The 12,608-nt window shown below is 44.5% G+C and overlaps 1 protein-coding gene across 4 annotated transcripts in view; it reads left to right on the top strand.

The window, feature by feature from the left end:
* Col4a6 (collagen type IV alpha 6 chain) overlaps window positions 1–12,608 on the top strand; it is a 312,614-nt gene that overhangs the window by 281,652 nt on the left and 18,354 nt on the right. For 3 of the 4 annotated variants that reach the window (XM_031368791.1, XM_031368795.1, XM_031368793.1), the window contains 12 exons: window positions 72–143; window positions 397–504; window positions 1,479–1,700; window positions 2,071–2,232; window positions 3,887–4,057; window positions 4,817–4,960; window positions 5,823–5,948; window positions 6,397–6,578; window positions 10,725–10,788; window positions 11,394–11,468; window positions 11,929–12,036; window positions 12,130–12,237. In XM_031368791.1, coding sequence (XP_031224651.1) covers window positions 72–143; window positions 397–504; window positions 1,479–1,700; window positions 2,071–2,232; window positions 3,887–4,057; window positions 4,817–4,960; window positions 5,823–5,948; window positions 6,397–6,578; window positions 10,725–10,788; window positions 11,394–11,468; window positions 11,929–12,036; window positions 12,130–12,237 — 1,542 coding nt within the window. The remainder of the gene's footprint in view (window positions 1–71; window positions 144–396; window positions 505–1,478; window positions 1,701–2,070; window positions 2,233–3,886; window positions 4,058–4,816; window positions 4,961–5,822; window positions 5,949–6,396; window positions 6,579–10,724; window positions 10,789–11,393; window positions 11,469–11,928; window positions 12,037–12,129; window positions 12,238–12,608) is intronic. The other variant, XM_031368798.1, reaches the window with a different exon arrangement.

The raw sequence follows: 12,608 nt of genomic DNA, 5'->3' as shown, positions 1-12,608 counted from the left end.
AAAAAGGAGCAAGTAAGGGAAACTCTTCTCTGACTGGCTGAGCTCACATTTCTATGTGTTATCATTTACAGGAGTCACCTTGCCTTGCATTATTCCTGGGTCATATGGTCCATCAGGATCTCCTGGAGCTCCTGGATTCCCAGGTATGGAATGAGGCCAGAGAAAGTAAGCACACTTTAAGGGCCTTTAATCCAAGGAAATAAGGACACCAATAGCATGTGAGAGTCCTGCTGATGGATTCCTCAGCAACTGAAGTAATGGCTTCTGGAGAGTGTGCTTTGAGGAAATGAGACCCGAGGAAGCCAGCTAGAGAGTCGAATCGATACCATAGGCATCATAGCTAACCTATCCATGCCAGTGTTCCTTTCTACTCACTACTTACATTTGGGTTTTCAGGTTCTAAGGGAACTCGGGGCCTCCCTGGAATTCCAGGCAAGCCTGGCACTCATGGAAGCAAAGGAGGACCTGGAAGTCCAGGGTTACTACATCTCCCAGGATTGCCAGGTAAGGAAAGGTGTCATCAACTTGATCCTGTGTTATGTTTGGACTGTTTTCATCCTCCATCGAGGATGGTAAGCTAGGTCTGCTCCCTGGATTGGCTGAGATGGTTTGAATTTACTTCCAGCTAAGAATGCCAGAGAGCAAGAGTGGAACATGGCAATAAGGCCCTCAAGAAACCAATGAAAGCAATCCCTTAACTCTCAGAGAAGGAAACTGATACTTCACAAAGCCACTAGTGACAAAGCCAGGATGCTGCAGTTGTCTGATCAATATCCTAGATGAACTTTTTAGAGGCAAAAAAAAAAAAAAGGAAGTTCACATCAGTCCAAAAGGAAGCTAACCATTTCTTTGCCTTTCCAGACTTGTTCCAACCTGAGCTCCACAGGACTGCAGTGTATGCAACTGGTTCTCCAGCTGCATTCCCTGGCTTAGCACCTACATCACCTGGGAACTTGATAGTCATACAAATTATCCGCCTGTTCACAATAGCTAGTGAGCAGAAACTTTAGGATAAGAGCCAATAGTCTGTGTGCTCTGAACCACTGTTTTTCTAGTGGCATTTGAGTCTTATCTGGGGCCACCTGCTCTAGTGTGTATCATTGCTTCATTTCTTTCTACTATTTTCTGCCCACTCAAGAAGAGGAAGGACGTGGCCACAAAAGGTTTAAAACTGTAGGAGAGACTGAGCTTTGGCCAGAAGACATGGTGTGACTTGCATTCTTAGCAACCATTGAGCCCCAGGAGCAGAAAAGGGATGCTGAGCTGTGCCTACTCCCAACCTCGACAAACCAGAGCCTCCTTCCACTCATGTGGTGTAGTCCCTACCTCTGTACAAGTCCTCCGTGGAACGGGGATCACTGATAATTTTTTTTTTAATATATGGACTTCTGTATTAGAGAAGTTGGTCTCAGCTCTCTATCCAGACAGATTGGCTCTAACCATCCATGTTCTTTTTATTTTTGCCTCTTTACATTTAGGATTTCCTGGAGCTCGTGGGGAGAAGGGATTGCCTGGGTTTCCTGGGCTTCCTGGAAAAGATGGCTACCCTGGGAAAGCTGGCAGTCCAGGGTTACCAGGTTCCAAGGGAATTGCTGGTGACATCTTCGGTGCTGAAAATGGTGCTTCAGGGGAGCAAGGCCTACAGGGATTGCCAGGGGACAAGGGACTTCCTGGAGACTCTGGCCTTCCAGGACCCAACGGTGACTCTTCTTGGCCCCTTACTTAGCAATGTACAGAAAGCTTTAATAGTAACTGCTGTCTTTGCACGAATATGTGTATAAAGTGCATGCATGAATCTGGCAGGGTTAATTAGGGAGCTAAAATGACATTCTATTCTATGTCTCTTTGGAGGTGGAAATTTCCTTATGTGGTTGCAGTCCATTTTCTTTCTGTAGTAATTCCAAGAATAGGTATAACAAATAGTCACATTTCTTGCAATGCTACTGGTGAGAGAAGACAGTGTCATCTGAGGTGACTCCTGGGCCAAGTCCTTGCATTGGAAGATGGTTTGATGAGCCAGCACCTCCCTGTTAACTAGACTATAAACATCTGCCCCCTCCTTTTTATTAGGTTTGAATGGGAAATCTGGTATGCTAGGCCCCAAGGGTGAGCCAGGCAACCCTGGAACATCAGGACCACCAGGACAGCCAGGACCCTCAGGGTCTACTGATCCATTTGGCATCAAGGGCACATCTGGACTCCCAGGAGCACCAGGCCTTCCAGGCATTTCAGGTAAATCCATTGAAGGAAGAATCCCAACTTGACAGAGCCTTACTTAGGCTAAGGCATCCTGGGGCCTAATAGTGTCAGTATGACATGCTTAGCATCTAAGATATTTGACTTTCTTAACCTCTCTAGTTTCAAATCCTAGATCATCCTGGCTGGGCCAGACCAGAACACATTGCTACTGTTTAGCTTCTGAACCATGACAACAAATCTCTGTCACTTCCCTCTTCCAGGGCCTCCTACCCTCTTTTGATGTTTGGCCTGCCGCTGGCCTTTTTCTATTAAAGAAACCACCCTGTGTTGAATTGTGTTAAACCCTCCTTGCTGCTATGTTAAGACTGCTTTGAGCTACAGTGAAACTGGAGCTGAATGTGACCTCTCCCCTCCCCCATCACTGGCCTGCCTATCTGGAGAACATGCTTCTGAGGGTCCATGGGCAAATAGTGGCTTTCACACAGTAATGAGGACTGACACCCATTGGTTCTAGCCTAACATTGACAGTTCATCTTTTTTTGTTGTTGTTGTTTATTTGTTTATATCTTCATCCTTACTCTGCCTCCTAGACTGCATCACTGACCAAGTGACTGAAGCTGGGTTATTTGCAGAGCCATTCATAGGCCTTTTATTTCTTTTATCCTATTTCTGGGGTCTTCATATAAGTTGCTGAAGTGAAGGTTAACAAAAAAGAACCAGCCCACAAGCTCACTAAGACTCCCCACTGGGGAATTATGTGATTATCTACTATAATGTGGCCTTGCTTACAAGGCCAGGGATCCCTGAACCCCTGCTATAAGGTTCGTTCCCATTGTATTCCCCTCTCTTGTTGCAGAGTTATCCTCATAGCTTCCCATTAGAGCCCTGGGGCTCACAGCTACTTGATGCTTTTCATTTCATGGAAAGCTAAGTCAGTCATTCACTGAGGTCCTTGGGAGCCCAAATACTTCTGTCGTCATTGATTTAATCCTTTGGTTTTTTTAATTTCCTTGCTTTGTACCTGGACATTCAACTTTGGCAGCAGCTCAGGAGGTTAATCCCATTGACCAACTTCAAGCCCTGGTAAAAGAAGACTCAGAATACCTAGGAGACCAAATAGGCCTTGTGGGCTTCTACAATACTTGGCACTAGGGGGTCTTTCAAACCTAATGCCAAGGAACTGGCTGATTTAACTGCTTGCTTGGGGGATTAAAAGGGCAACCCTGTATGCGAGACTCCCTGGGAAGCCAGAACAACAGTTCAGATTTAAACTCTACTTCAGGAATTGGCTCAGGAAACAACCATTGTAACTTGATTCAGGGTGGAAGTACCAGGGAAACTGGAGCCCCATTGCCACCCTGGTTTCCCTGAGCTCCATTTAGAGGCTCCTGTGTGAACCACATCCATAAAAGAAGAAATTATAATTACAAGGCACTTGCTTTTCCTGCCCACTGCTGTGCCATGCTGGAAGTGATGAGCATTTAGGGTGGTGCTCTGGGTGCTAGGTACTAATACTCTGATACCAATTCAGCACTGGGCTTCTTGGCATCTCTCTTTGGGTATTGTTAAAGGACTGTGGACAAACCCCTGCTAGCCAGCCAATGAGAACTTATGGGAATAAACAGTGGCCCAAATGTGACCAGAGCCTCACTAGCTGACCTGTGTTCTCTCTTCTATAATCATTCAGGGCATCCTGGGAAGAAAGGTCAAAGAGGAGACATAGGTCACCCTGGGTCAACTGGAAAAAGAGGTCTACCTGGGATAAAAGGCCTTCCTGGTCCTCCAGGGTCAGCTGGCTTCTTGGGGAGCCCCGGTGTGTCAGGAGTCACTGGGTTGCCAGGCATCCCAGGCCAAAAGGGTAAGTGAAGTCATTGGGAAGACCAGTAAAGTAGTCAGGGACTACCCACAAGGAACATGCCAAGCTGCTCAACTTGCCTTCTCCCCTCTTCTCTACCCAGGGACAGAAGGTAGGCAGGGTTTTTTTTTTTGTTTTGTTTTGTTTTGTTTGGAGCAAGATATTTAGACCAGGCTGGTACTAAAGGAAGACTGTCATCGAACGTGAGTCACTCAACCTGCTTGCTGTGTGGAACAATGAACTGATCAACAGAAAAGGCCAGCTACTGACAGATCACTCAGTAGGACACATATACCAAGGAGCCTAACAACTCTCACTTCCTGTGACTGACATAGCAGTGGTTAGGTGTACAGCATTTCTGTTTTAAATAGGTGAAAAATGGCTAGTCTCAGCACAGTGCACACAGCTGGTTAGTACAAAGGGGCAAGATTACATTCATCTCTTCCCCACCCGGAACTAGGTGTTTCTTTTCTGTGCCCCTACATGTGCTCTGAACTTAATGAATTCAAGCAGAAGTGCCCATACCTTCACTTCTTTCTGGTGCTCAGTGCTATATGCCTTTTCAGAGGAACCCTAGAATGGGCAATAACTAACATGCTTGGTAAAGAGTGAGACTTTGGAGTTAGAGAAACCTATGTTCAAATCCTTCCTCTGCAACTTCTTAGCTCTGCAACATTGTGCAAGCAATTCAAACTTTCTGTGCCTCCTTTTGTTTCCTTGTATGTACAAAAAATGATAAGAGAAAGTCTTACTTTTCAACAGGTGAAAAGGGCTCCTCTGGACCAGTAGGGTTCCCTGGGTTCCCTGGTCTTCCTGGTCTTCCTGGAGCTGATGGATTAAAAGGATTTTCGGGGTCATTTGGAAAGGTGGGACAACCTGGACAGGCTGGTACTCCGGGAGAAAAAGGTGAGGGGGTGTGGGTAGACAGAGACAGAGGCAGAGAGAGAAACAGAGAGAGGCACATCCAGAGAGAGAGATTTCAAAACAACCACTTTGTTTTTCAACATGTATTTTGCTTGTCAACTTTGTCACTCATCTGATGAATACCACCTATTAGACAAAACTTTGGACTTCCAAATAAAGTCCTTTGAAACCAAAAGGCTACTCCTCACTTCAGAATTAACAGTACATGATGTGGACTATGTTAGTCAGCCTTTGACAACCGCAAAGAAAATCCTAGCTTAAATAGTTTTCAAGAAGGAAAAGATTTATCTTAGTTCTTGGTTTCTGAGGATTCCATTGGTGATCAGTTGACCTTGTTGATTTTGAACTGCCGGTGGCATCATGGGGCAGAGCTTCCTTCATAGCAGCTGGAAAACAGAACTGAGAAGGAGACAGGAGTGGGAGTGTTACAGTCCCCTTCAAGAAGATACATTCAATAGCTTGACTTTCTCCCACTGGGCTCCACACATAAAAGGCTCCACACCTCCCTATGAAGTCAGTACCTGAGAAACAAGTCTTTACTACCCAGATCTTTGAGGAACACTTACTCAAATCAAAATGGAGCCCTCAACAATATACTCCAAGATCATCCTTGAAAGAGAATTTAGAGTAGGACCTAAAGTTATTAGTGACTTTTGGGTCTGGAGAAAGAGAGAGCATACAAAGAAATGCAAAGTTAGAGGACGGGGGTGTGAAAGAGGAAAGAAAGTTCTCGAAATTGGGTGAGGTGTATGTGGGAAGAAACACTATGAAAGGTCATATTTGTGCGTAACTTTGTGTATAAACTGTTACTCTCCTGATGACTGCCTGATCTGCCTTCCTTTAGGAGACAGAGGAGATCCAGGGCCAGTTGGCATATCTAGTCCAAGACCTCCAATGCTAAACCTTTGGTTCAAAGGAGAAAAGGGCTCTCTAGGTTCTGCTGGATCAAATGGATTTCCTGGGCCCAGAGGTACTGAGACAAGGGACATTTGGGAGCAATTCTCATGAAAGGATTTATTTATAGCCATGGTTGGTTTCCTTCCCAAGAAAAGCAAAGCTCATCCCCAGGAACAGCAGTGTGGGAACAACAATGAGGTTCAAGGAGGCTGTCTTTCTTCCTCCTAATAGTCCCTTGCTCCTTGAGACTGACTCATACTATTGCCACTGGAGAACTGAAGGTTTTGGCCCACAGTCTGGTACCACTGAAATAGCCTGGTAGATAGCAAGGCTTAGATACTGAGCTACTTGTCCAACACTAGAGCTGGGATGACACCAACAGTACCACCTTCCACCAACACTACCCCCAAGCCAGCCTTTGCCTTACCTGAGAGCACACTTGGACTATGAGTACCAGCACCTAGACAAATAGATCTTTCCTTGCCTAGCCTTTTTCTAACAGGTTTTTGCTTCTTCCCCAGGTGACAAAGGAGAGCGTGGCATCCCAGGGTTGCCAGGTCCACCTGGAGCTCCTGGTCAGACCAATACCATCAAAGGACTCAATGGGAGGCCAGGTTCCCCTGGATCTATGGGAAGAAGGGGATTACCTGGCCTGAAGGGGTCTCTTGGGATTGCAGGTTTCCCAGGAATGCCAGGAAAAAGTGTAAGTTTATCCAGATTCTTGTCTCTTCGCCATAACTGAACCTTTTACAACATGGGCACATGTCCCATGTTCCCATCTTTCTGATTCCAGGTTGCTTCCCAAACCCTGTCCTCAAGATAAGCTCAAAGCCCTTGCTCTCCATGAGTATCTGACGCATCTTCCTATCTTTACCCTCAGCATTTTTTCCTTTATATCTTTGTTCCCCTTATTGGCCCCATGTGGCAAAGCTTCCTGCCCACTTTGCAGTCTCCAACACACCTCTGCCTGCTCTTAAGGGCACCTTCTCATTATGAGTTGCTGGGCTCCTTCTAGGTTGGCAAGCCACTTTTCATTGCTCATATCAAACTGCTCCTAGTTGGTTCTTCAGAGAATCTCACTTCTTCAGTGAGATTTTTGGACCAAAAAATAGCCTTATAAGCCTTTTGATTTGCACCCCATGGCCAGCAACCCCACAGCCCACATTAAGCTGGGCTTTACAGATTGTGAAGAAAGTTGTTAAGGCAAGGTCTTACTATGTTGTCAAGGGAGACCTTGACCTCATAATACTCTTGCCTCACCTTTACAAGTTCCAGGATTATAGGTATGCACCACCACACCCAGTAAGAAATAAGTGTAGGGTTTTGGTTTTTTTTACTCAGGATTAAATATATAGCCTCAAACATTCTAGGCAAGTATTCTATTGTAGGCTTAGATTTTTCAAAACCTACTTTTAGTAAGGGTTTTTAAATGGTTTAACCTCCCTTCTAGCCCACCACCCACCAGAGGTAGTGGGAAAGAAAGGTTACTAGGATATGGGGGAAGTGGACTTGTTTAGAAATAATTCTTTGGAGTAAATCCAGTCTGCATTATCAGGATATCAGCAATTCAGTTCACACAAATCAGCAGGGGCAACTCAATCCACTCTCAAACACCATTCACAATTCAGAAACAGCAGGCCGATCCAGAAGAAGCCACACAGCCCTGCTGTATGCTGTTTAGAAGTAGTTCCTTGGGGCAGTTTCAGTCTCCAATTGTCAGGATGCCAGCAGTCCAGTTCAGTAGTGTCAGGATAGTAAACATGAATCAGCAGTTCTGGCACAATGTAGCAGAAACAGCCAGGCTACTACCAAATCAGCAGGAGTCAGCAGGAGTGACCACAATCAGTACTTATTCCAGAAGAAGTTCTCTGTAGTGCCTCTCTTAAGGAAGGGAAGAGCAGCAAAGAAGAAGACAAAAGATCAACAAAACAATGCAAAGCTAGCTATGCAAGCCCACCCTCACTGTCCATTGAGTTCTAGTTGTACTCCAAACATCACATGTCCTCCCATGGGTCTTGCCTCAGCAAAGCTCCATGTGAGTCTGTATTAGCTGACATATTCAGAAGCTTCCACTTCACTCTGCCAATCAGCCCTGAGTCCATGGAAGCAGCAAGAAGCTGCCAGAACACCACCAGAAGTTTTTTGGTACTTTTCTCTCTATGGAGTCATGACAAATGACCAATAATCAATGGTAAGGCATACCAATATCATCCAGCATTGTCCACTTTCTGTTGGGTTATATTTATATTTTTTCTAAACCCTTTCACCTGTGTGCCACAGCAAAACATCATTTGACATAACTGACTTTCCAAAGAAACCAGAAGTTTCCACGTCACTCTATCACTGAGCTATATCTTTGAGCCTAGCATTCAAAGACTTCTTGATACTTTAATAGGAAGGTACTTGAAGTACCACGGGGGACAACAAGTAGCAAAGAATCAAGTCTAGATTATCCGGGCCTTTAAAAGGCAGAATAGGGGTTATGGAGATAGTTCAGTGGTTAAAAGTGCTTGCTGCTCTACCAGAAGACTTGAGTTTGGTTCTTAGCAGTCACAACAACCTACAGCTCCAGGTGATCCAAAGCATTCTTTGGCCATGGGCACATGCACATGTGATTCTCTCTCTGTGTGTCTCTCTCTGTCTCTCTGTCTCTCTGTCTCTGTCTCTCTCCCTCTCTCTCCTCTCTCCATCCCTCCCTCTTTCTTCTGCCTCTCCCTCTCCTTTTTCCTTTCTCTCTCACTTTTACTCTTTCTCACATACATGTACACATAATTTTTTCTCAACCTCCTTTAATAAGGATTCAACCTCCCCTTGAGCCTGCTACCCACCAGAGGTAGTGGAAACAAAAAGTTATCAGGACCTGGGTAAATAGATCTGTTTAGAAGTAGTTCTTTGGGGGCAAATCCTACCTTGATTGTCAGTATATCAGCAGTCCAGTCCTCTAGCAAAACGCCAACATAAATGAGCAGTGGCAGTCCAGTCTATTCAGCAATCACCACTCACAAACCAGCAGCTACAGACCAGTGCACTCAGTAGATACCACATAAGAATCAACAAGGGCAGTTCAATCCAGAAGAAACTGCAAGGCTCACCAACCAGCCTGAGCCCACCATGGAAGCGGCAAGAAGCTGCAGGATCCTCATGAGAAGTTCTTTGGGGAGTTTCTATGACGTCACCACAAGTGGAGCTCAGCAATGGAATATAAGGCAAACCAATACGTACATATACTTAGTGAAGAATAGTGAGGTGAAGCAAATAGAACCGATGCTTGAGTTCCCACTGTCTGTGGGGTCATCTAAACATCATCCATCCTTTCACATGTTTGCTATATCCAAACATCCTTTCACCAGTGTCTGCTTCCTCAAAACATTCAATCACATGTCTGCTTTAGCAAAATATCCTTTCAGCTGTGTGCCCCAGCAAGACATCATTTGATATAAGTGACTTTTCAAAGAAACCAGAAGTTTCCACTTCACACTCACATGCAAATGAACATTTTAAAACATAAATCTTAAAAGGCAGAATAAAGTAGAGTAGGTTTGACACAGATGGACTTGAGTTTAAATGTCAGATAGCTCAATCACTCATCTGCTCTGTGATCTTGTGTACCTTGCTTAATTTACATCATTGAGCCTCATTTTTTCATCTGGTATATTTTTTTCAAAAATGTAGGCTAATAACCAAACTTTTTTCAGACAATAGTGATGGTTGAGATGGTTGAGATGCAAAGAACATTGTGGTCAGACATATTGCATGCTCTTTATAACTAGTAGTCTGATTGATTGGGCCCAGAATACTTGTAGTCACTACAGGCAAATTCTTGTCTTTCAAAAGCATCAGTCAATCTGGTAGAAAAGATAGACCTACATGACTGAAACATTATCTAAAGAAATCATTCTAGATTTAAGGTCCTGACAACTCACAGAAGAGGGATAGAAGTAAAGTGGGAGTACATTTGGAGAGGTGGGAGTCCTAGCATAAGCAGAGACTCACATTAGGAACAGCTGTGTCTACAGCAGTGTGCTATATGAAGCCAGGCCAGAAAACAAGCAGAATAGTTGGAGCACCCTTGGTAATGGTCCAAAGAACACAGTGACCTAGCCCATTACTGAGCCTCCTGTTCAAAGCATTAGTTGGAGCACATTTTTACTAGGTACATCTCCAAATACCTCAACCCATACGAGGTACCCTGAAAACAGCTGAAAGCAGCTGACATAAACACTCCCCAGATTCAGAGTGTGTCAGAAAGCTGCTGATGAGTGCGTGTGACTTCTACTGTAAATGAGGATCTATCCATCCAAATGCAGACTAGCACCTGCATGCTTACAGCCTGCTACCTGGTAACAGGACAACCTCGTGTTCTTTGTGGAGCCTGCAGCAGAGATCTGGCACAGCTTAGTAAAGCAAGACTGCTGTTTTTTATTGTTTTGTTTTCCCAGTTTTCAAACAAGGTCTCAATATGTAGTGTGAAGTTTCTGCCTCTATTTCCTGACTGCTGAGATAATCAGCATGTGCCATAACTCCTGGCTAAAGCAATGATTATGTGAGATGACTCTAGAGCTTTGGCCAGAGTACTTTGGCCTTGTCTAGGGGTCATGTTCTACGTTTCCTGCGACTTAATAATTAATGCAGCTGTACATTGATTCACTGAGATGGAATTTTCCCCCTGAAAACCCTAAGCAGTATGTGGCTCAGCACCTTCCCATGTCTAGGGTATACCTCCTGTCCTGCCTAACACAGTGTGTAATCAGCATCCCCCAGGCAATGGCTAGGGGTTGGGGGAGAGGTGGAAGAGCATGAGCATCTCTGAGCTCTAGGCAGAAATGATGATTTCCATATTGCTTTAAAGGGTTCACAGGGGCTTATTGGGACTTCTGGCCTCCTGGGAGCAACTGGTGTCCCGGGTTTAAAAGGTAAGGAACATTTTGTCTTTTGATGTTGTTTGCCTAGACCAAGGTGATGTTCTACCAAACCCCAACTCAGGAGTAGGGGGAGCTGTGTTAAGGAGGAAAAGGAATTTTGTTTATATTTCCCATTGGCCAAACACGCTCTGCATGCATTCCTTGTTCTTCAAAGACATTGCAAACAACAGTGTCAGCTGCCAGAATCTCTTCTCCAGGCCTTCATGGACAATAAACAAACAAATAAACACTCCATTCGCTTTGTATTTCGATACACCAAAACATCAACACAGAAATGAACTCAGAGCACCTCTTCCCCTGATGAGCACAGCCCATAGGCAGAACCAGTTCCCTTGTTTAAATGAATCACTATTCCATTCTGGCAGTATTTCAGGGCCCATTTACCATCTTCTCACATGTACTGGACCATGTTTCCAGTAGAGGAGTGCTGTGTATAAAACATTTCATCCTAGTAGCTTGTTAGCATCCCAGGTCAAGAAGCTCTTCTGTTTTGAATCTGAATTGAGGGGGGAAATATATTGAAAAGACTGTTTGGACGGAAAAACTGAACAATTGTTTCTTCTAACCATTTAAAAAAATATTTTTTATACCTTCAGGGGATCAAGGCCAAACACTTGGCATTTCTGGAAGCCCAGGACCCAAGGGACAGCCTGGCGAATTAGGTTTTAAAGGTAGGGCTAAGACATTTTTGTCCATATCTCACAAATGCTTCAGAACAGAGGACTAGATCGACTTTTGGAGATCAGTCCCAAGTTCTTCAGCTTCCATCCAGTGGATTCCTATAGTTTTTCCAAGCAAACTGATTTGCACCACTGATACGTACCTTTGGCATGGTGGACCAACTACCTAAGACTTCGTTTACCTATTTTCATTTAATCTTTACTGCAAAAACATCTCAGTCCATCATATTTTGATTCTAGAAGGAACCCAGAAAATGTCTCCTCCCTTCTCAGATGGGTAGCACCTTCCAAATACAAAAACAACTGCCGTACTCTTTTCCCGAGTTTCTTCACTAAATCAAAGTTCCTTCAACATCTCAAAATGCTTTCACCTTCCTGCTTATGTTTTCCCATGGAGGAGTGCAATTTCAGAAATAGAGATTAGTCATTCAGCAATTGTTTGATCTTCTAGGTGTCAAAGGAAAAGATGGACTAGTTGGTGATAGAGGTTACCCAGGAAACAAAGGTGACAGTGGAAAAGTTGGCATTGCTGGAGATCCTGGCTTCCCTGGCTCTCCAGGTACCATGCTACTTGAAAACTTTATTTTGAAGGAGTTAGGATTCGCTTCAAGCCATACCTTATTCTGAATGTCCACCTTGGTTTCACACTTAGGACTTCAAGGGATTTCAGGTATGAATGGAGACCCAGGCCTCCCAGGTTCCTCTGGCCATCTGGGATCAATTGGCCACCCTGGACCTTCTGGCTTAATAGGACCTAAAGGTATGTGTGTTTGCTAGCAAGGAGTGGGAGGAAGTGTCTTTCTCCCAATGACAGATGGCAACTCCTCCATCTTAGAAAGTAGCAGCTAGGACTAAGCCAGGTGGAATGAGGTGTTATATGAGGATTCATTGGAAGAAGGAACACCAAAGTGTGGATACTTCGGTCCTTCTTAAAAAGGAGAACAAAATATCCATGGGAGGAGATACAGAGACAAAGTGTGGATCAGAGACTGAAGGAATGACAATCCAGAGACTGCCCTGTCGGCCGCCTTACCCGTCCAGTTAGAAGTAAGGAGGCAAACATCGAGCCCTTCTCCATGCAGTTTAATCAGGAACCTTCATATTTACTTCTTCTTACTAGCTAGCTTCTTT

This window comes from Mastomys coucha, chromosome X, assembly GCF_008632895.1.
Source record: "Mastomys coucha isolate ucsf_1 chromosome X, UCSF_Mcou_1, whole genome shotgun sequence".
NCBI lineage: Eukaryota > Metazoa > Chordata > Mammalia > Rodentia > Muridae > Mastomys > Mastomys coucha.
This window is presented reverse-complemented; position numbering and strand designations above follow the sequence as displayed.